A 23,513-nucleotide genomic window follows, 5' to 3' on the forward strand; every position below is an offset into this window, starting at 1 on the left:
ATCTACAAACACTGACTTTTGGTTTTTTTTCCATCAAAAAGCTGGTTTGAAAATAGATCCAGGGACTGGGAAGTGAGAGAATCCATTTTCTTCCTTCATATATTTCTTGGAGTTTTTAGAACCCACAGATAGGAAGAATGAACCAAGCAATATTGACCCTTTTTTCTGTCCCTTCCGTCCCATCCCACTTAGAGGAGGTAAAGTGAGTTAGAGAGCTGAGGTGGCTGTAAATTTTAAAACAAAAACATTTCTGTGGAGATAGAGTAAGTGCTTCTCCTATAGCCAGTACCTAATACTTTCCTACGGCATGTAATAACTGTGACTGTCAGTCTTTATTACTGACTGCTGATTATACTCTACATTCCTGGAAGGTTTTTCAGGCCCTGTGATGTATGAGGCTGTAGGAAATAGTTTTTCGTGGTTCCTCATAATCTAAACATCTACTCCACAGTTATGTGTAAACATTCTGTGTTGCTCCTGTCATGCCTATGACTGCAGTATGCATGACATTTGTGAGAAACTGAACTCCACATAGTGTATCACCAGTTATCTCCAAGGAAGGGATGTCTGTTCCAAAGGACTGAGCTAAATTTGTCTTGTAACCACAAAAGAAAACCTTTGTCATAGTAACAGATGAGCGGGGATAGTAGAACAGTACAAACCCCAAAACATTCAAATATTATATCAGTAAGCATGCAAACAGTTTGGTGGCAGAACGTTTAGACTGTGGTTCTTGACAGGGCTAAGAGATTGGATAAGAGAGATGTTGTTAAGCTAAAATGTAAATGATTCACCCATTCCCAGTAGTATAAATGGTATTAATCAGCATTGTGGAAGTTTCAGGTATGTTTAGACTGGAGTGAGATTTGGACTGCAATACATTGTATTTACACACAAACCATTTTTAGGATTGATTGATCAAGCTGGCATAACCACAACAGGAATGGGTTCGTGCTGAAAAACAAACTGAAAACAAATAAGCCAGAACTCTCCCATTCTGAGTTTAGTGCTTTTTCCTTTCAGCTGGTAAAACTAGAACTTGAACTGGTTGCTTTGTTCCTTGTATACTACTCATGTACAGCTTCAAAACCTAGATATCTTTCCTGTTATATGTGGCTTTCTCCTTTCAATAAATATTTTACTACTCAAAGAAGTTCTAAATTATCTCACTTTTGTACCTAGGTTCTGAATATGATAGTGTATTCTAACTTTGTCAAGAGAATTCAAGACACCTTTGTCTTTTGCTTAGTCCAAGTACACAGAATGTGGAATAATGTTGCAAGATAAATAAAACTGTCTTGGAATTATTAATAACAAAAGAAAAAAAAGCCCAAACAGAAATAAAAGATGCTATCTGCGGTGTCTGTGTACTCAGAATGTATTTTTCCTGTCTAGGAAATAAAAAGTAACCCGTAAGTCTGTCCTGTGGGCATATTTAAAAATAATAGGCAATTCATAGTCATTCATTTTAGTAAAATGCATCTTGCACGATGAAACAAAAAAATTTCCTGGTTCAAAATTTTCTTATCAAAAGAGTTATCAGAATGCTGCTCTTCCTTTTGATTTACTTAAAGTCAAAATCAATTCTACAGGTCCCAACATGCTCCAACTGCTTTCATATGATAGAATGAGTGACCAGGAAGGAGATTTTGCTAAGTTAAAATCTAGTAGGAAGCATTTTCAAGACCAGTTAGATCAGCAGAATTTTAAAATACTAATCTGTATGCAGTAAAGCCTCAATATAAAAAGCTTATGTGTTCATAATTTATGTTTAAACATATCATTATGTGCATAAATCTTTATATACCGAGACTTCAGGGCAGAAAACATATCTATGTATAGCTTCTGCAGTAACCCTGGGAGACTGTTAGTTTTGTAGAGAAACTTTAGAAAAAGGTGTTTTATGCAAATTTTCATATATATTGTCCATGAGTCTCAGAGATTCTATTTTCCTTTTATGGCCTTTTTGTTTTTGTTTTCAACATTAAATTATCTTTAATGATGATTTAAATAAGATTATATTAAACACTTTAGATTTAAAAATGTAAAAAGCGGGGTATTGGCTTCTTGCAACACCTCATGGCAGGGATCAAGTCATCTTTCAGTCATGTGATGAGAGTGATTGGGAATATTACCTGTGAGTGTCAGAAATCTTTTGCATTTGCTTCCTAACATTTTTCAGTTCTGCAGGGAAAACAGCTGTTATATACAGAGTATAACCTGGGTGCCTTGACCACATTATCTATTTATTGTTTCTTAATGCTACTTTTGTCATCCACTGATCAGGCTGTGATGTTTTAGCCACTTCAGGTGCTTCTGGGTGGATTTTCCATTTCTAGGATTTGCATTCCTGTTTGTAAGACAAAAAAAAGCTAGGAGAAAATCTAGTCTGAGGAAATAATATTGTTCATATGCTTCCTTTGTTCTCTTAATAGCTACTTGAGTCAGTATAAACAGAATTAAAAATTCCTTTTTTTCCAAGTATCAGATTATTAGGTGTACGCGATATTTGCTGCAAAATGTAAACCTATGGATTTAGAACATTCTAAGTCCTTCAGAATTAGAATAGAACTACAGCATTCAATGCTAGTTTTTTCATGGATATAAATTTTTAAATGATTGATTTAACAGCAGCAATATATAATGCTTGTCATCCCACATTGATCCTTACTTGTGACAGGATCACTTCTTAGACAGGATAATAAGGTATAACGGATATAAACATTGCAGTTGAAACACCAAAGGTCCTGTAAAATGTCCATTCCACAACTATTTGTGCAAAATTTTGCAAACCACGAACAATAAGTAGTATAATTGAAACTTTTGAACTGAATCCCTGTAAGCTGTTTCTAATGCAACCCTCTTAAACTTAACTAATTGTAGACTGTATTAGTCCATGCTTTATTGTTTCTTTCTATGAATTCCTCAGTTAATTAATTTTTTAACTGCTTCAAATAGACCAGAATTGTAAGTGTACAAATCTGATCCCCATAAAATATAAATAATACATGAAGAATATATAGTACTCACTATATTTAGACCAACAGAAGTGTGGAAACAAAATGCAAATCCGTTTAATTAGAAAGCAGCCTGTCAGATCGGAAGACAGCTTAAACTGAGTCCAAGACTATTTCTCTGAATCTAATGTTATTTAAGTTGTTGTTGTTAAATATTTATATGCAGTGTAATGTTGAAAATATCCCCAAAAGATTACAGAATGCACTTATACTTCCCCAGGCTCTTGTGGACTAATCATGTTCCTTCTTCCATCTCACTGAAGTAACATGTCAAGTATAGGATTTTGCAGAATTCCAGCATAATCAGGGTGGTCTGAAATGATGTGACTTAGGCCCCTGAATGCACAAGAGAGTAGAAAATGTTGTTTTCCTTTCTTTATGCCTCTTTTATAGTCCAGAGCAAACACAGTTTACCTCCTAGCACAAAACATCATCCTCTTCTAAGCATAGATGATAAATGCACAAGTTCTTGCAATTCAAATACTTTGAGGATGGCTCTTCCTACATTTTATTCCTGAATAAAGGAAGAGGTGCCTTTGTATTTTGTAATTAGCAGTCCTTTCTATGTTCTATAATGGCACAGCAGCTCTTTGTGATAAGATCTCTTCTCAGGGTAAGTTCTAAATACGTAAAAAGAATTGGAAGAAATATAGAACAAACTAAAAGAAATAAAAAAAAAAAAAGTGTGCATATTTTCCCACAGTTTAAAGACTGTAGAAGACCTTTGCCATGCATTTCTTCAACTCCTTCACAGCTGATCATTTAGTACATTAAATGGTTAAAGAGGCAACATCTGTCTAGAGGATACAGAGGATTTTTTCAAGGGTAAAAAGTTAATGAAAATGTATTTTATTACTGAGCTGAAAGAAACCCTAAAAACTATAGCCAGTAAGTAGCATTATTATGATAGAGGGAAAAGGAGGAGGGATACATTGTAGAATTGCATTCATATCAACTGAAAGAGGGGATGCCATGCCTTTTAATCTACTCTTTTCCTTCTTTTCCTGAGATTTCTTAACTACTTTAATGAAGAGTCTTTTGTTCCAGTCTTTGAAGGAGGCCAAGAAAAATGATGGCTTTGTTGTCTGCTTAAACACTGCACAAGTCTTAACAGAGAAAGCACTTATAACTGACATGATTTACTCTCTAAAATTCAGAAAATAAAAGCTTTCTCCATTGCCATTATTCAATTATCAATGTACATTTTAAAATACCCTTGAAAAGCCTTTATGCACAATGTAAAGAAAAAGAGAACAGATTACATGCAAAGATATGACATCAGCCTTTGAACTACCCCTTAAAATATTGACATGTTCTAAAGCTACAAAATTATCATGTCATTTTAAAATAATGACTTATAAGAAAGAAATAAATCAAAATATGAGAATTTACATCCGTCCTATCCAAACACACTGAATCTTATCCTTCTAAATTTCTTACTACCTGGTACTGTTAATAAGTAAGTGCATATTGAAGGGTGTTTTAAATGCCTGAAAATCTATCAAATAAAGGCTTTTGTGGGTTGGTCTGGAAGTATAATTTTTTTTTTCCCTCTTTCAATAAACTAACAGGCTAAAGTGTTCATTTAATATCAGACCTATTATTACCTTTAGAGTAGCAAGCTATGAAGCAGCAACCTGTAGATTTATGTATATTAGACTAGATCTACTGAAGCCCATTTAAAAACTTATTGAGAAAAAATTGAAAAAATTGGAAGAAGAATACTGTATGGCTGAATATAATATTTGGGCAGGAAGATGTTTGAGACCATGGGACTAAATGTGATAGGAATTGTTGCATCAAGTGGCCTGGCTTACTGCAAAACCAGATGGATCAAGTTTTCTGGATATATATTTGTGTGAGCAAGTGGGTTTGTATTTATGTCACCAGTGTGATTGTGTTGAGAAGCAAATGGCTTTTTGATTAATATTAAGGCTGTTAATGATACCATTTTTCATGAGATATTATTTATTTTTACTCAGAATAACTAAGGTTTCATGTAATGTATTACACGCGATATTTCTTCCCTGTGGTCTCTTCAGGTTCTCCATATAGAGACAAGATCACTATAGCAATTCTTCAGCTGCAGGAAGAAGGCAAGCTCCACATGATGAAAGAGAAATGGTGGAGAGGCAATGGTTGCCCAGAAGAGGAAAGTAAAGAGGCCAGTGCTTTGGGAGTTCAAAATATTGGAGGAATCTTCATCGTGCTGGCAGCAGGATTGGTGCTTTCTGTCTTTGTGGCAGTTGGGGAGTTTTTGTATAAATCAAAAAAAAATGCTCAGCTGGAAAAGGTAAATATTGTCATTACCTGTTTAATTTATATTTATGGTTTATTTAAATAATATTTTAAACATTTTGTGATATTTAGTGAAATGTAGGTGATGCATATTTATTGTTTATGCTTATAGTAAAGCATTTGTATAACAAAGGATGACAGCAAAATATCCAAAGTTTAACATTTACAGCTTTTAATTTTTCTTCAATGTGTTTAATTGTAGCCAGATTTCAGGACAAGTGACTATTTCTCCTCTTATTCAAGCCTGAAAAAAGACAGCTTTTTACTCCTGGAAGTTCACTGCAGTTAATTTTATGGATGAAGAAGAAATCTGAAACTGTAATGGGAAACAAATTAATCTTCTACAGATAATTCTGATTTTCAAAAGACAAACTGTCTGTAGCTCAAAGTCAAATTCTAAAAATGTCTCTATAGAAATGTTCTTGATAGGAGTTTATACTTGCAAAGTTGTCCTGGTAACATCTGGAAAAAGTTACATCAACATGATTCTTTTTTGGTGGGTTTACTACTGATATGATGTCCTGTATTTTCAAACTGACCAAGTTTTGAAAATCCTGTTGTTAACTTTTTGTGTACTTGCAATTTATACAACCAGAATACTGTAATTGTGCTAAGACTAGTAATATATTGAAAAATTTGTAGCTGAAGTTATCGTTTTTGCATAATAATTAAATAAATATTTCTACATGTATGTGCCCATGTCTAAACCTAAAATAAAATAGTATATTTTATTGCTATGGCAAAATCTGAATTTTAAACATTGAGAGAAATTGTTGGATTTTGCTAGGTCTTCTCTTTTTACTTTTCAGGAAATTATGACCTATGACAATTTTTAAATTTATGTTTAGATATGTAATTTAATAAAATCAGTAGTAAATCCAAAAGCTATATCTTTATTGGTATTTTTCCAGATGATGCTAGTGAGCTTTTGTAGCTTGAATCATTACTCAGAAAATTTGCTATTTGTTTTCACTTTTGAGGCAACTTTCTGGTATTCAAGTTTCCTGTTATAAATATATTGTTAAGAATTTTTTTCTAACACACACTAAGGCAGTGTGAGGTTTCAAGGTCCTAAACACTGTTTGAACATGGGTACATTCATTTAATTGTTAAAGGACCCTTTAGGTCCTCTTTTTTGAAATACTGCAGGCTAATTCCTTCTGTAAGCATACTACTGGAATGTTATGTTTCTGAAATGAATTTGTAAGGAAAAATATGCTGGTTACTTAAGAAACCCATGTAAATATCAATAATATTTGTCCATTCTTAAAATGGATATGGATCTTATATAAACATTGGTAAAGTTTGGTTTAGCTTTTCTGGATTTTTAGCAATCGCTCAATTAGAAAAATAGGACTGCTTTGATAATAATTTTGTTATGAGTTCAGTATTTTACAGGGTGTAAATACATATGTGATAATAGCAGCATGTTGGAGGTTGTGAGAAGAAGCAAACAGAAACTTTCTAATTAAGGATTTGTTTCCTTAAGTCCTTTAGTTTGGAGGGTGGAGGTGGGGAGGAATGTGTTCATGTTTGTTTGGTTTGGAGGTTTTTTTGTTTCTATTTTTCTTTTGTGTTTCCTTTCTTCCACTTGTTTGTTTATTAGAGTTGGATAGAGATAGCAATGACTGGAGGAATATGACTTTTCAACAGCATTTGTACAAGGAATGCTTCATCATCAAGTATTTAGATACTTTGAAAGTTAGGAATAAATCTGCAGCAGTTGAGTTTGGTCAGGCTTCTCTCCTTTCTCTCCTCCTTGCTTCCAATCACTTACCTTCCATCTCCTCCCTGCTACTCCCAGATACCCTGATATCTGCAGACCATTGAAACTTCACAGCAGTTTTATTTATGAAATGAACTTAAGAGGAAAATAATGCTCACATCCCTGCACATGGCCTACCCCAACATCCCTTCACCCACTCTTTGCAGCACCCAAAGACTTTCAGGAAACATCATCTCTCCAAGAGTAGCAGATTCCCTTTGCCTAGGAGAGGGAGCAACAGCAGCCTAGGGTGAGATGAGAAATCCTGTAATTTGTCTCCAGTCTCGACAAGTCCCTGCTGAGATGAGTAGACAATGCAAATGCTGCTTTGGATATCCCGTGGGGAGAGAGGCATGTTTGCCAAAAATACCTATTTTTGGTAACATTTGTGGTTTCATCGCTTCAGAATCAGAGTATCATTCTGGCATAGCGTTTGTATATATTCGGAAAGAGGGAAGAACAAAGGTCATACAAAGAGCCGAGGAGACAAAATGAATCAGATAATTTCAGCTGCTGAGTATATGAAGTATCCTGAGTTAGAAGCGGCCATGAGTGTTTGCTTTTTAATGTGTACAAAATACTCAGTTGTGCTTCCAGCAGGGAGGAAACACAAATTGAAATTGTATAATATAGATATGGGGTTTTAGAATTTTTTATGTCACCCTGCTCTTGGAGCTTGCACATAAACAGAGATATTGTCTGGCGTGAACCTATTTGGAGGAGTGAAATCTTGAAAGGAATCAAGCTTAGAAAAGCAGCAGATAAAATGGTGTGATTTGCTAAAATAAAAAATGTTGCATCTTGTAAGAAAAGATGGCTCAAAGCATCCATGCCCCTGATATGTTTAAAAGTCCGAAGCAAACATATGACACTTCTGAGATTTTCTGTGAAAGATAATTTTATGCCACCACACACTTTCCAGACAGAGAGAAATTCCTCTTTTATTGACACCATTCAAAAGAAAAGCTTGGATGTTATCACTGTTAGACTTCCAGTTACTGGCACTTACTAAAGCTAACTTGCTTGAAAAATAAGTGTCCTAAATTGCTAACTATTTTCCAGAAAATCCAGAAACTAAGAAAGTGAAAACAGCTGTATATGGATTAAATTCTGCTATCATTTCTAGCCATTGAAAAATCATTGAGCCTTCAGCAGGCTGGAACTAGATATGCTTGTGTAAAAATAGCAGATGTAAATTTTATTAATTTTGAACCATTAAGTACTTCAAATAATGTAAAATGACATACATACCTTAACTATTTGTTAAGAGATACACTTCCTATAGTAAAAAGTACTAGATTAAATCTCAACATGTACTGAAACAGTAATGCCAACAAAATATTTCTGGAGTTATACAATCAAATCATAACACAAACATCAATTAAATGAACCTCTCTGAAATAGTTATTAATTTATAATTTATTATAAATGCAATAAAACAGTAAGTACATTAATATTTGTTTATATTTTATATACATTTACAGGGAAGACAAAAGCTATTGAACATTCCATGTTAAATAATTCACTGCTTAGCTGTGCAATTGAGTTGAGAAAGATCAGTGTGGATAATTTATCTCACAAGGCACAGTGTCTGAGCAGTTGGCAGAACTGGGCCCAAAGCAGAGATCAGTAGCTAGGAATATACATGTGTTACATACAGAACTGTTTTACTTACAACTGCAGATTCCATGGAAGAAAAAATTCTGAATGCTGAGCTGTGACCTGTTACAAGACTATGTCTTCAGAGATGGCACAAATTTATCTGGATGACTTTTGTCTGAAATTAATACAATAATTCAAAACACTTTCTGCAAAATTCTCAAAACATGTTTTATAATGTAAAGATAACAGGAACAAGACTTTCTGATCATAACTGGCTCAAAAATTCATGCAGCTTTAATGAGCTGCAGAGTCTTTAAGTTATGGTACAATTTGATCTTAAGCTTATTAGAAGTTAAATGTGGTTTTGCTATGATTGCTAGTAATTCTGAATTTTCTACCTCACACACATATTTTAATAGTGCGATAACCTGGAATGTTATTTTGGACTAGATAACTCTTCTAGTCTTGCCTAGTACATAGTCTCACTGTTTCCTTCAGAGGAAGTGCTGAGAATGACAGAGCACATATCCTTGTCTATGGTATAATGTTGATATTCCAGTTGGCACAGTGGGAAAGGTTGGGAGGAGATAGTAGGTCAAAAGTTGTCCTGACATTCCTGCATTCCTGCAGAGCAACCACAAGATGGTGCCTTCTAATTTCTGAGAGGGAAGTTTAATTGTCACTTTTTAATAAAATTTATGTCACAATGCTTACCTATTGTTTAATTGCATCCTTTCTGAAAATGCTAAAGGCTTGTATTATTTCCCATTGTTTATGATACAAACATCTAATTATGTCATCTATTTGGAAACATGTTATTATCAGACCTTTTTTATCTAGCCAATCTTGACAATAAATGCTCAGTCATTTGCATTTTATAATTGCTTTTGCTGCTGAATGACCTGCTCCCTTATTTTAACAGGCACTCAGAGGGCAGGGAATAAGCAAGGTTAGAAGCAGAAGCCATTTAAAACAATTACTATGTCTTTCTTATTTTTTTTTTTTTTAATTGATGTGCATCAATGCATTATGGGTTTATGTCCATTTCACACATTTAGTTTTGTATAGTTCACATTATTACTGTAAATGCCAGGGAAAACATTGACCTTGAAGACCATTAATATTTAGCATAATATATTGATGATTCTCAGTTTGAGAATTTTTTGACCTTTCCTTTGACTTTGTGTGTTCGAGTTTTTTTTAAGTTTTCTCTGAGATTATTTCCATTTTCATACCACCCTTACAGAGTGATTAGATACTACTGTAAGTGTTAGCTGTGACAAATGTGATAGAAACTACATGTGCACTGCTGAAAATATTAGGCTGAAATTCGCAGTATTGATGAAGGCTGTGCCATGGATATATAGACCACTGCTTGTTGTAATCCTTGTAAATTGTTGTCCTTGTGCCTATCCTGGTCAGGGTTTCTTTGGAGAGGGTGACATTGGCTGGAGAAGTTATCTGCAAACCTGGTTTTACTGGTGTAGTGGTCCCATACCCTTCTCAAGAGGCAAGGAGGGGCAAAGAGCTGATGGGCTGAAACAGCTGTGGCACGGTGACCATATGCAGTTACACATCATCCTGATTTTGCTTCTCTCAAATATGATTTAACTGTTCTTAATTTGTTTACATGGAGTCAGCGTAAATGCTAATAAGAGTTTATTTTCCAAGGTGCTTTTATGATCTATTTGTACTAGGATAAGTTTCCTTCATTATTTCTTAAAATGCTTCTTTATTAGAATTCATGTCAGCAAAGTGCAAATATATAGCTTGTCCTATATGGAAAGAACTTACATGAAGAAGTTAATAATTACTGAAATATTGTGATGCTTCTTTGTCAGCAGGATGTGTAGAAAGTCAGTATTTGCATCTTTATTTTAATTGTTATCAACAGGGCAAAACCAAATTTCAATATTTTCATATGAAAAAAATGAGAAGGTTTTAGAATTATTATTTTACTGTAATATTTTGTGGTCTGGTGTTTTGGATTATTTTTGCAAATTTTACTAAATTAGTTTTGACTAAAGTACTTTACTTTCTCAGAAAAATACAGTTATGTCGGTATTGCTGGAGTTCAAAAATATTCCTAATAGTTTAATATCAAAAGTCTTTGAATTTGCGACAGTAATTTATAGTAGTTTTGGAACAATACCAAAGTAAATCTCAGCCTATTGATTTTTTTCCAGGGAGAGACAAGTTCAAAAGATTTTAAAGTTGAAAAGCCTGTTCCTCAGGCTACAAGAAACAAAAGAATGTGGACATTCTTGGTAAATTGAAGTAAAAGCTTTGGGATTTATATCCCAAGTAGCTTTTGTGCAATCTACAGTCAGTGATGTAGTGTGCATTTTTGTGTCACATTTTTTAATGGAGTAACCTCAGAAATTCGGAAAAAGGGAAAAACAGCAGCTGGGACAGGTCATGGAAGAAAATGTTTTTCCAACATTAGCATGCTGCATTCTGCAGATATGCCATTGGAAAATTGGGAACTTCTATCATTCTGTAGTCCCCTGAGCACTCACTGTATAAGTATGTATAAACTTGTATGGTTAATTTGTGTGTGTGTAAGTTTAGAGATTACGTGAATTTCTGGTATTAATTTTAATGAAATGCCCTCTTGGAAACCATGTAAGTATATATTACAGAATATTTTTTAAGGGGAGGAATTGTTGCAAAATCCAAAAACCCAGCAAATCAAAACAACCCCCCACAAAACACAGATGCAATCCACACCCCCAAACACCTTTAACAGAAGAAAACAAAAAAGGAAAAAAAGCAAGTTACCAACTGTGGCATTTTAAAGTAATTTGCAAACAATAAAATACTAAAACCAAGAATGCTATTTTTATTTTTGACTGCAGCTCAACCAGTATCTGTTTGGTAATGGACTTTTTATTCTGAGGTGTTTTTAATGTCTTAATTTGTGTCTTCCAAATAACAACTGAAAATATAGGAGTGTATGTAAAGTTGACCATTGCGTAAGTACACAAGTACACAAGTGCTGGAAGTTCACTATAGTTCCATATTCATTCAGTCAAAGATCAGAGTTTAAATTATAGGTCTGAGTTAAAGAATATTTTAAGTTGGACAAGAATTTAAAGGTGGATAAAAAAAAATTTGGAAACCCCTACATGTTGTTTACTTTTTAACAAATATGATTCACTTTTACTCATCAGTAGAAAGAAGAAACACATTATATGATTATTTTCTCCTCTGATAAAAATATTTTTTCATTTCAATGGAAAAAATGTCAGATCATAAAACATTTGTATTTCTAATAATTTTTAATTGTCTTCCTCTAAATAATACCTTAGCATATAATATTTTATTATAAATCATTAAACTTTTGATTTTTAATTGATCAGCTCTGCTATAGTTAAATGTAGTAGCAAATACAGTTTAGTTCAGCTGATTTTTTTACTTTGACTTTTGTAAATGTCAGCAAAATAACAAGCACATCCTACTACCTTTTAGATTGAGAAAATATCCTTGACTGTCAGATGAAACCATTTAATTGTAGAGAATTGGGTGGTAAAACTTTTGATGTCATGTACTGCAATGTGACTATAACATTGCTCCCAAAACAGTAGAAAACTTTGGCATTAAGTTAATACTAATAGTCTCTCTCTGTTCAATATGGTTTGAGGCCATGCCAAATTTCCCATTAAGTTCATACTATCACACTGAACTATAAAACTAGTATAAGTTTTACAGTGAATAAAGTACAGAGGACTTAATCTGAGCAAACTTTATAAAAAAAAGCTGTTTAGAATTCAGGTAAGAAAGGTTATATTTATTTTCTAAAACATCTCTGTAAAATTAGCTATTTATTTTCAAATTATGTTATACAAAGCATTTTAACCCACATAGATTGGTATTACAAAGCATAATTACATCTCATCATCAGTTCCTTTCACCATGCCCGATGATCAACAAACCTGATATTCTTTGGATGAAAAGAATGAATTTAGATGTAGGATGATTCAACAGCTGAATGAACCTCCACATCCTGTGGCTGAGAATGCAAGATCTCAGGGGATTGACTAGAGCAACCAGCATCACCTCTGCTGAAAAGGCAGAGAAATATCTGCACAGATGTGATTGCAAAATACACACCCATTAACATTGCAATGGCTATTGTTCTAAACCAGTTAGGCAGTGCCATATATTCTGTTATTTATTTTCTCAGTGACAGCTACATGGCTGAAGTACAATTAATTGCTCTCAGTCCTTGTTAAACACCTACCAGTCATGTGTAGCCATTGTCCAGGGACACGAGACAGAAGTACCATGTTCTGGAATAAGATCTGGACTGGTGTGACAAGGCTTACATCAGTGGAAATTTTTGTCTTTGTCTGAAACGCTAATGACAAATAGCACTTATTGCCACTCTGAGTTTGAAAACAGACCCAAACCTGTAGAAATGTGAGACTGTCGGCCTCTTCCAGATGAGGTTGAACTGAAAAATGAGGATAGAAGATATCTTCTGAGTGCTTGCCTTTACCTGTCCAACACAGCACCTGTCTCCCTGGGATTAAATTGCCATCACCTCCCTATTTCAGCCAGGCACTGGAAGCTGAAAATGACAGCACCATCCTGGTCTGACAATAGAGTAGGACTGTGTATCATCTGTGTGTCAATGACACCACAGCCCAAATTATTTCGTTATCTCCTCAGTGGCCTCATATACATGTTGAAAGGAGAGATGACAGGATGAAACCTTGTGGAATCCTACATGAGAGAGAGCCCTCGGGGCTGATGAGCAATTGCCCTATGCCATCCTCTGGGAGTTCTCTGAGAGGAAAGAGTGGAACCACACAAGTGCAATCCCTTCTGCCCCAGCCTAGGTCCACAGGTGAGTCAGAAAAACATCATGGTCAGTGTGATGGCCGGAAGGGCTGCTGGCAGAGCTAAACAAAACCACTTTGAAAAAAGCTTTCTGCACTAATAGAAGTTCCCCATCAACCACAGACAGAAAGGTAGCTGTCAGGCTAAAACCAGGGAAAATAATTTCAAAAGACTTTAAATGAACTCAAGTGTTGCTTTCCTGAAAGTCTCTGTAATCAACCAGAGTGCATTTTGTTCTGTTAGGAAATAAATTTTAGAATTTGAGAGTGGCTGTATCATTTTTTTGGTGAGGTTTTTTGTTTGTTTGTTTTATATGGGTTTTTTTTGACACCAGTTGATAATTTATTTAAGGCAAGCTGGAATTTTATTGTCCCACTGGGAGACACAGTAAACACAAGAAGTGGCCTGCAGTGAGGTCCTGTATGTCATCTAAGTTCATGTCATAACTCTTAAACTCAGCGAGCACTTCAGCCTGCAGAAAATTGTTTCAGTGTTGTTTTGTTACAGGAAGGGTCAGTCCCATCAGACTTTTTTTGATCCTCTCTGTCAAATAGCTACAAAAGTCCTTGAAACAGCCAGCATTCTGTTGCAGGGAAAAGCACCTCATGCTTCATCAAGCTGTCTGGAACTACTCTACTGGTGGTGACTTTGTAGATACTACAGTGAACACAAAGCTTTATCTGTAGAATTAAATTTTTCACTTTGTTTGATATTATTGTCATCATTTGAGTGGGCAGTGAAATTTCTGTTTCATACAAGTGACATATATTTTTGTCTGAAAATAACTTCCTAAACTGGTTGCTCGTTCTATTTCTACCAAAACTCCAAATAATTGCTTAATCTAAAATTGGGAATATATTGGTGATATGTTCAGGTAATTGGTGTGAATTTAGTCTGAAGTGTACTTGTGCATTATACTTGCTATGGATTGAAACTGTACTGCCTCAGAAAAGTCAGTGACAAAATATTTTTAACGTAACTATATTATGCATGTATAGATATGTATAGTATGCACATGTATATGTGCAACCTTCGATCTACAGTCATGCTTAAGAATAGGTATATAACTAAGCAACCTAAAAATCTAATTACAAGTACACTTCAACTTTGAAATGCTTGTACTCTGACTACCATGATATATGATTCACTTTTTCTGAGGTTATTTTCTCTTTAATTGTTCATCTCTTTGTGATCCTAAGCCAACATTTTGATCAGATTTGTTTTTCTGTCTAGAGGGTTTAAGATTGACAGATTTTCCATACACATATTTAAAATCCCTGAAGGAGTGGCACAGGAATCAGAAACTGATTAGGAAGGAGAGTCAGGATAGGATTGGGCATTCATTCTCAACTAACTTCAAGACAAAAAACGGTTTGATTGATATGTCCTCCTAGATGCTAGAACACTGACCCATAGCACAAGATAATGCAGGATTACTGCTGTTGCTGCTTTAAGATAATTTAAAAAATCTTCAAATAATGTCTGACAGACAAGACTAGAAGTAATGAACTTCTCAGTAAATCTTAAATCCTATTGAATGTTGACAGTCATCAAAGAAGGGAAAAATATCAACCAGCAATCGGAGATTTTTTAATTTAAAACACACTGACTAGTTAACCACTTTAACTAGAATGTTTAGAGTGTTGCAGGCATGCTGCTCTCCTCCTGTTGCTCTTTTTAGACTGTTTAAAGAAAAATCTAAGTTGATAGTCTCATAATGATGTGTCTAACAAATGCTATTATGATTTCTAATTACCTTTCTAAATTCTCATTAAGCTAAATAATGAAAGCAGTGTAAGTATTATCTACCTTTCATATTAATACACATGTGGAAAAAACTATTTTTTTCTCATGCAGTAAAGCCATGCACAAGCCATCTAATCAGCTTGTAAGCAGTGGTAGCATTTTGCAAAATTCTTATCTTGATTCTCCATGGCTTGTGAGATGTCAGTGGCAAAGAATATCAGAGCTGTCCATTACTTCTTTATTCACCTTATAACGAAATTTTTTCAAAATTATTTTGTGTTAGAAGGCTAAGACCTGCAGTTCTGATTAAAATTATCTTTTGTACACTTTTTTTGGCAATGTTTTATCTGGATATGCTACAACAAAACTGATGCACTTATGCACACTATGGTTTAGAGAGATGTATGCTGTCCTTAAATTCTTCTAGCATTTGATTATATCTAAGATGACTTGAAGGCAGCATTTACTTTCTGTTAACATTTAAGAAGACAACTTATGATTTTGTAAGGGTTAGTGAAAGATTGATAATAACTGATGCTCTTGTAACATGCCTACTTGTGTGGAAGGTAAGTTGGGAGAAAGAGGTTGTTTTCTTTGAACTAAGTGGAGTCTTGTAATATAACCTAAAGTGCTCAGTTCTGTGATGGACAACAGTTTTGAAATGTAGCCTTTCAGTTCTGTAAATATTTTGCTGTTTTCCCCTAGCAGTCGAATTCAGGATCAAGACATTGGATTATCTTTTCTAAAATCCTATAATTCTTTTCTCTGTCAGATAAAAAATATTCTGGAACTTTTTCTTGTTTTCATGTCTTATTATTCCAAAGAATTGAATCCTAACAGTGAAAGAACACAAAGTTTAATGGCATCAAAAATGGAGACTACAGAGATTGAAATTGAAATTAGACAAAAAAATTATTAATTTCAATTAATAAGTGAACTATTAATAATTTCTAAAATTTATTGAATGTGACTTTTTTAATATGTATGAAAACACTTCCTTATATTTCTCAGATACAACCCAAAGAAAAAAGATCTGTATCATAAACTTACATAGCCTTGAATTAATATTTTTAAAATACATGACTATTTCAGTGAGTGAAATTTGAAACAAGCAAACAAACAGAAAATATTTAACAATACTCTTAATCAGAAACAATATCTTTATTACCGTATGCGCATACAAGATACCATAAATAATTTATAAAAAATAATTTAAAGACATAGAATGGAAGAATATTTTATGCAAAATAACTGTCTCAAAGTTATGGTATCTGCTTTGTTAATACTGTCAGCCATTCAGAAATATCTCTTTTAATGAGTTTTCATATCCAGGTAAAATTCTCAGATAAAATGTGTTGGCAAGTTTCTTGAGATCTCATTTTCAAGATATTTATGAATGTTGACATGTATCTTCTCTTCTCTTGGACGTTGGTTATAATCCATTCCCTACTGATATTACCTAAAAATTTATACCCTTTGCAGATTTTTGCAAAGGTTTTGGTGGACTGATTCCTCTTGAAAAGGATTTATTCTAATTTGGCATTCTTCTCAGACATCTTGGCAAAAGAAGAGAGACAAGGGACACAATCTTGAATGTTTTAAGAGCAAATGCATAATTTTAAAATTTAGAAGAATTTTGTTCCTCAGAATGTTTTAGCTAGGTCTTTAATTCCAGAGGTGAGAGCTGTATAATGGCTACAAGTGGTGTAGTGCTGAGTTGCACCATTTACTTCTTAATGAATTCCCTATGAAATTCCTGACTTATATGCTAGGTTCCTCATATAGTGGAAATTCCAAGATCTTCAAGCCTTAGAAATTTAGCCTGTAAGCCATTATGAAATACTAAATGAAATCTTGCCCTTTTTAAAATATTTCAGGATTAATTTCTATTCCATAATCATAATGGCAGTTTTGATGTTAAGCAACAGCACTTTAGTAGAAAAGAGGGGGAGTCTAAGAGAGTTGAATATTTTCTTTCGAAGTATAGCAGGACAAGGAGGTACAGTTTTCTACTTTCTACACAATACTCAGCAAAGATACCTTATGCATTAACATTTGACATATTACATTCAGACCATTCAATTAGGAATTTTAGCCACCTCATTCACACAAAGAAAGCTGTCTTGGATGTCAACCCAGTGCACATTGCAGAGCTCACTTCAGCCAGAAATGCCTCTGAAGGACATGTTCTTGACTCTGAACCAGAGAAATATACCTTCTTTTCCTTTGGACTCACAGTTTAAGCTTTTCTTAGTTGTAGGTGGTAAAATAATTTCTAGTGTAAGTTGAGTAGGCATTATTCCTTTATTTCAAACTCAGCAGGAGAAAGAAATGTTTCAAAGGAAGTGTATCACACCCACAGCAAGATTACCCTTTCCTTCAATTCCCACCTGCCCGTTTCCTTATTCATGCAAAGGATTAGGGAAGAGGGCATTTGTTCAGGATTTTTTTGATTCATGTTCAGTTCTAATTCCTGATTAATACAACTCATGTTTTCACTCTTCTGCACAAAACAGAATTTTATGTAAAACTACTGAAGTTCTCAGTGAAACAGGAACTACTACTGAAGCTCTCCCTCTGCTTCTGTGTGCTCTCATCCCTAATCTACAGAACAGCTCACATTTTCCCTTTCTCACTTTCTCTGTTCCTCTGTTAACTGCTACCGTGCCAAGTGGAACAGGATCAGGAGGCAGCAACTGCAAGTAACTTTCCCTTGGAATGGTCTAATGCCTGTAGGCTATAGCTGTTTACTGAGACATAAGCTTAGATCTCTCTGGCAGAAGATGCTATTATATTGACACTCTTAAATGTGACTGATGTTCAGCTCTAATGCACCAGCTGATGACTGGCTGCACTGAAGAAAAAGGTATCTTCCACATATTCTTTAGAAGTTGCCACATTTTTTTAAGGAACTTGGTTTGTTAGGTCCTTTCAGAGAATACGTATTGGATTGATAAACATGCATGGAGAACTGGAATGTGAATTCTAAAAGGATCCACAACTAAGCCAAGCACCAGTGTGTTTCACAGAATTTCTACTGTTGCCAAATGACAAAGCTGTAAAATTTAATGGGGAAAGCTGAGTGCCTTTCTGCTTAGAGTCCTTTCAGCCCTGGAGGCTGGAAGCTGAATGCAGACTTTTATGAATGCAGCTTCAATCTAGGTTCCCGTGAACTAGGTAGGGTGGAATGCTTAAATATTTTCTGCATCTAACCTTCAAGCTTCAGGTTTGTATGAATGATGAAGATATAAGTTCAGAAATAAAGGAGGGGTTTTATTTAAAGGCCAAATGAGACAATAATATATTGATTACCACTAATCAAACAAAATAAAAAAATGGTCACAAGATAGTTATAATAATTCTAGATGCTTTGACTTTTTTAGTTCTTGTTCAATAAATTGTTTGTTTGTTTTTAATTTGTTCATTTGCCTTTTTTTTCCTGATCATCTCCCTGGCCTGGAGATTAATAATTAAGAGAGAAAATTGTAAAGGGTTAGACCACACCTCAAATTTGTTTTGGCTGAGAGCAATTGTCAGAGGCTTGGCTTAACATCTCAGCTTCTGGGATGTGTTATTTAGTTAGTACATTTCTCCATTAGATGGAAAACGTTTGAGTTAAACTATGATGCAGAGCCCAAAAGTGAGACTTTTTTACTTACTACCATATGTCATTTGATACTCCAATTCTCACACTGAGAGAAGGCTAATTGCTCAGCACACTATTAGTAGCTGAAAATTCAGACTGAGGGAATAGGGAGATTTTATTTTACTTTTCAAATTTCTTGTACTGCAAACTGGAGAAAGGACTTTGAGGATTTGATGGAAAAATGTTAATAAACTTTTTTTAAGAATACACTTTTCGTAAAAGTCAACAAAACTGAATTGCTGGTTTGGGGTTTTTTTATTTTGCAAACACCTACTCCATAAATGATAACCACTAGTGGGAAAAGTTTATATACAGAGGATATTATGTATATTGGAGTAAATATCAATTTTCAGTAATGGATCTGGATTTTAAGAGTGTTTAAACATGAATTCAGGTAAACTTTGTATACTAAAACAATATTTTGTTGAATAACTCTTACTTAAGTCACATAGAAATGCAATTATTATTTTGAAATATGGCTAAGGGGATTCTACTGAATGTCTAACATGCATGTTACATTCAGATACTGTACTATAAAGCTAAGCTGTTGACAGAAAATCTGCTTGAAGTAGTTTTATGTAACATATGCATCCAGACTCAGTACCCGCCAGAAAAACAATTGTACAGTCAAGGTGATTTTTACAGTCATCACAGTTTGCTAAGTAATTTTAATTATTATGCAACGCATGTAATAAGGCCAGCAATTTGCTTTGAGCTTCAGACTGGGACAAAGCAAAGACTAACCAGCTGTACCAGTACAGTGAATCTTCTTCTAGACATTGCAGTTAGTGATTTCTTACAGCTGTTTTTTCTCTTGTTCCTTTATTTCCTTCTGTAGAGGTCCTTCTGTAGTGCCATGGTAGAGGAGCTAAGGATGTCTCTGAAGTGTCAGCGTCGACTAAAACACAAGCCACAGGCCCCTGTTATTGTGAAAACAGAAGAAGTTATCAACATGCACACGTTTAACGACAGAAGGTTGCCAGGTAAAGAAACCATGGCTTAGAGCTGGGAAGCCAAAAACCCCAAGCACAAACTGTCGTCTTTTTTCCAAACAACCTTGCAAGAATGTTTCCTGTGGAAATATGCAACAAGTGCAAAATAAAATGAGTTACCTCATGCCGCTGTGTCTATGTACTAGAGACTCTGTGATCTCAGCAGTTGCAATGGCCAGACTCGAATCACAAGCATCATGGATCAACAAAATTATGCAGGGTTACGCTGTTTGTCATGGGTTTCCACCATTCTGAATGAATGTTCCATGTGAGTTTTGTGGCTGGTTTCAAATGCAGTCTCAGTGAGAAGTTACAGGTTCCTTTTAAAGTTCAACAGTTGCCAGAAAAGAGAGAATAAATGTCCAAGATGATACAAACCACAGAAGGAGTCTAGTAAAAGTAATGTCTCAGAACTGTAGTGGAACAAGAAACCATATGCTCTTCTGAACTTCCCAGCACAGAAAAGTTGGTAACTGCTGGTAGACTGAAACTACCATCTGGACAAGGCGATATGATCTTTCTGGATGGAAGAAATGTTAAAAGTGAAGAAATATGAATCCCACAAATAGAAGAATAAATATGATGATGCTCACTTGCTGTTTTTTTTTTTTTTTTTTACTGTTTGTGACACTGAACTAAGTAAATAATAATTACAAAAAAAAAAAAATTAGCTGGGTTGGAACTTTGATCTAAAAAAATGACAAAAATATTTCTAGAATTTTGACCCAATTTTTAGATGAAGGAAAGTTTCCTTAGTACAAAGGAATGTATCTTACAACCTTTAGATGTAAGCAATTAATTTTCTTTTCTATAATTGTGAAAAGAGGGGAGGGGGGTGGGAAGCAGTGTATTTCACACATAGAGGGCTTGCATTTTAGCCTGTATGGGTTTTGAAACACTTGTTCCTGCTACTAATTGAACTCAATGGAGCCTGTGCGATTCTCGCTAATGTTGGAAGAGGGATGGGTCACCTTAAAGAAGTGAATGTCAAGAACTTAAAGGAGGACTGCATTTTTCAATACAGTCACAGTACTAAATGAACAAAATTCTTGAGCAGTTTTTTTTTTTTCCAAAAAAAAAAAAAATGTTCAGGTTTATTTGTGGAAATGCAAGATTTCTATGAAAATAGTTTTTGTATGGAAATTTTTGTAATACTTTTTATCAACAAAATAAGAACATGTGTTTCTGTCAGGGGTGTGATGCCAAGCATGAGTGGTAGTGCGTGCGCACCACCAACGTTTGGTGAAAACTATTTTTATCATGAAAAAGGAATCTTAGAAGAGACATATTTTCAAGTTATATAATATAAAAAAATAGGTGCACTACCACCACTGCTTACCATGCTACACCCCTGGTTTCCACTAAGCTGATAACATGCTGTCATGAACAATTGTGTGTAAATGGTAAAAGACACAGACCTCTTGACCACATTGTGATAGAAGTTAATATGCACTCAGTTTGCTGTTTGAATCCAATGCACAAAATTAAAAAAAAAAAAAAAAAGTACAAAAGAAAGCATTAAATTTATGTCGGTTTTAGTTGGTTTGGTTTTGCTGTGTGTTTTGAGCAACATATGTGCAGTACATTGTGTCAGTACTGGTACTTAGCTTCAGCTTAGTGCCCTATCCTGATGATTCTTTCCACTAAATTTGTGACAAGAGAGTTTGCTGGGAGTTCTGACAGAAGCCATTACAGCACATTGTGATATTTGCAGGATTTGGTTCTTAGCTGCTATAAAGCTAATTTATATGTCCTGACTGTGGTGAGTTCCTGGACATAACATTTTGAAATACTGCCCTACAGATGCTGAACCTTGCACCACTGTCTACTGTAAATTAATTTGTATCTCAATGAGAAATGTATAGTATGGACTATGTAAGAATGTTATGTCAGCCAAAAAAGATTATGAAGATGGTCTTTACATGGAAAAAAAAATAATTTGACTAATTAGGAAAACCCCCCAGAAACATTAAAATAATCATAGATAATACGTCATTGGTGAGTAAAGAGATTGGTTGTTTACTCGGGCTTAATTTAATCTTATCATCATCTTTATGGCACAGAAATATAAGATATATCATCCAAACTGTAGAAGTTATGTAATGAAATTTAGGGGTAAATGGGAGGTTTGTGTCTACTACCCAGTTATCATGAACCTTTGTAGAGATTGAGCTGGCCATTTCCATTGTGAGCAGGGACTGAGAAAGCAAATTCTCTTATATTTGTGAGTTTCATCCCCATTTATGTGATAACAAAGAACAGGCTATCTTTGTCTGAAGTATAAAGAAGATAAAAACACTTTAAACAATTTTTCTGGTAATGAGTATACTTACATAATTTATATTTAAGTTAATTCTTTAAAACACTAGGGGGAAAAGAGTAACTGTCATATAACACAATGGAAACTCCTAATTATGATGGCTTGGAATGGAAAAAATTGGCTATTGCATTTGATTGATGATTTACAATAAAATTTGTAAAATCATGTAATAAAATGCTGTATTATATTCAAACATACTGTTCCTTTCTCCATTGAGGATGTTGAAATAAGCAGGATTTCATTTTCACCTTGCTGCACAAGACTAATTCTCATTAAGTTTTATGTGAGCCACAGTAAGAGTGAAGGCAGAATACGTCCCAAATATTTTATTGGGTCAAAGTTCCCCAAGGAAGAAAACTTCTATCACAGAGGTTGAGTGGCTTAACTAAGACTTTGCTCAGAATTTTAGCCTTCCAGTGTTGAAGGAAATATGCAAAGTAACTGGAGATTTGTATTAAAGATCAAGAATAGAAATGCATGGCTCCACAGATTCATAGTAGGATAATGGGGTTTTTTTCAACAATCATACACTAACTCATGTTGTTACTTTGTTGTGCATTAGTAATTATTTCTGTATTAAGACACTTACAAAAAAAAATTGACTAATAAAGATCTGACCCCCAAAAAAGTAGAAAATACTTTTGTACTTGGAAAAGCTCAATTTCTTTCAATTTCTTCAAAAGCTTTATTTTCCTTTCACTGCTGTGAAAAATCCCCTCAATTCTGAAGAAAAAATCTTTGTTTTGATAGGCCTCTGAAAGGCCAATCAAAATTCCAAAATTCTCATGCTGTATAAATTTCTATATTGTAATTAAAATTGATGGCCCAGGAAAAATCAAGAGAGTATCTGGCCCACAAAGATTCAGAATCCATATAGAACTGCTTTATGTGGTTTCACATAAAAGCTTAATTAGTCTGCTGATTTCTCAGGATAGGGTGATGGGTGTTTCTCTGAAATACCTCAAATGTCACTCTAGAGAAGAATTTTAAAACAGTTATAGCTCAGTGAAGTGGTGCTGCCTGGTGGATGACAATTAGAGGTAAAAATTGAACAGGATTTTTTTTGCCCCCTGTGTCTGTTCCAATGAAAATAGACAACTACAATCTTTAAGACACAAAACCCATACCATTTAGATCTTCAGGTTGACTCAATATGGTTGTATAGCAATAGATAACCGAAAACAAGGGACAAAACCCCTTTTATGTTGTTGATAAATGTCATTTGTGAAGGACTGGTAGTGAAAATTTTGAGCCAAATGGTTGGATGAAATCAAGAGATCCC

General features: G+C 34.4%; 1 protein-coding gene across 1 annotated transcript in view; it reads left to right on the plus strand.

Moving 5' to 3' along the window:
- GRIK2 (glutamate ionotropic receptor kainate type subunit 2) overlaps positions 1 to 22,396 on the plus strand; it is a 307,573-nt gene extending 285,177 nt beyond the window's left edge. The window contains exons 15-16 of the mRNA XM_058834895.1: positions 5,060 to 5,310; positions 19,758 to 22,396. Of these exons, the coding sequence (XP_058690878.1) occupies positions 5,060 to 5,310; positions 19,758 to 19,922 (416 nt within the window). The 3' untranslated portion in view covers positions 19,923 to 22,396. The remainder of the gene's footprint in view (positions 1 to 5,059; positions 5,311 to 19,757) is intronic.
- The last annotated feature ends 1,117 nt before the right edge of the window (positions 22,397 to 23,513 follow it).

Source organism: Poecile atricapillus, chromosome 3 (assembly GCF_030490865.1).
Source record: "Poecile atricapillus isolate bPoeAtr1 chromosome 3, bPoeAtr1.hap1, whole genome shotgun sequence".
In the NCBI taxonomy this organism is placed as follows: Eukaryota; Metazoa; Chordata; class Aves; order Passeriformes; family Paridae; genus Poecile; species Poecile atricapillus.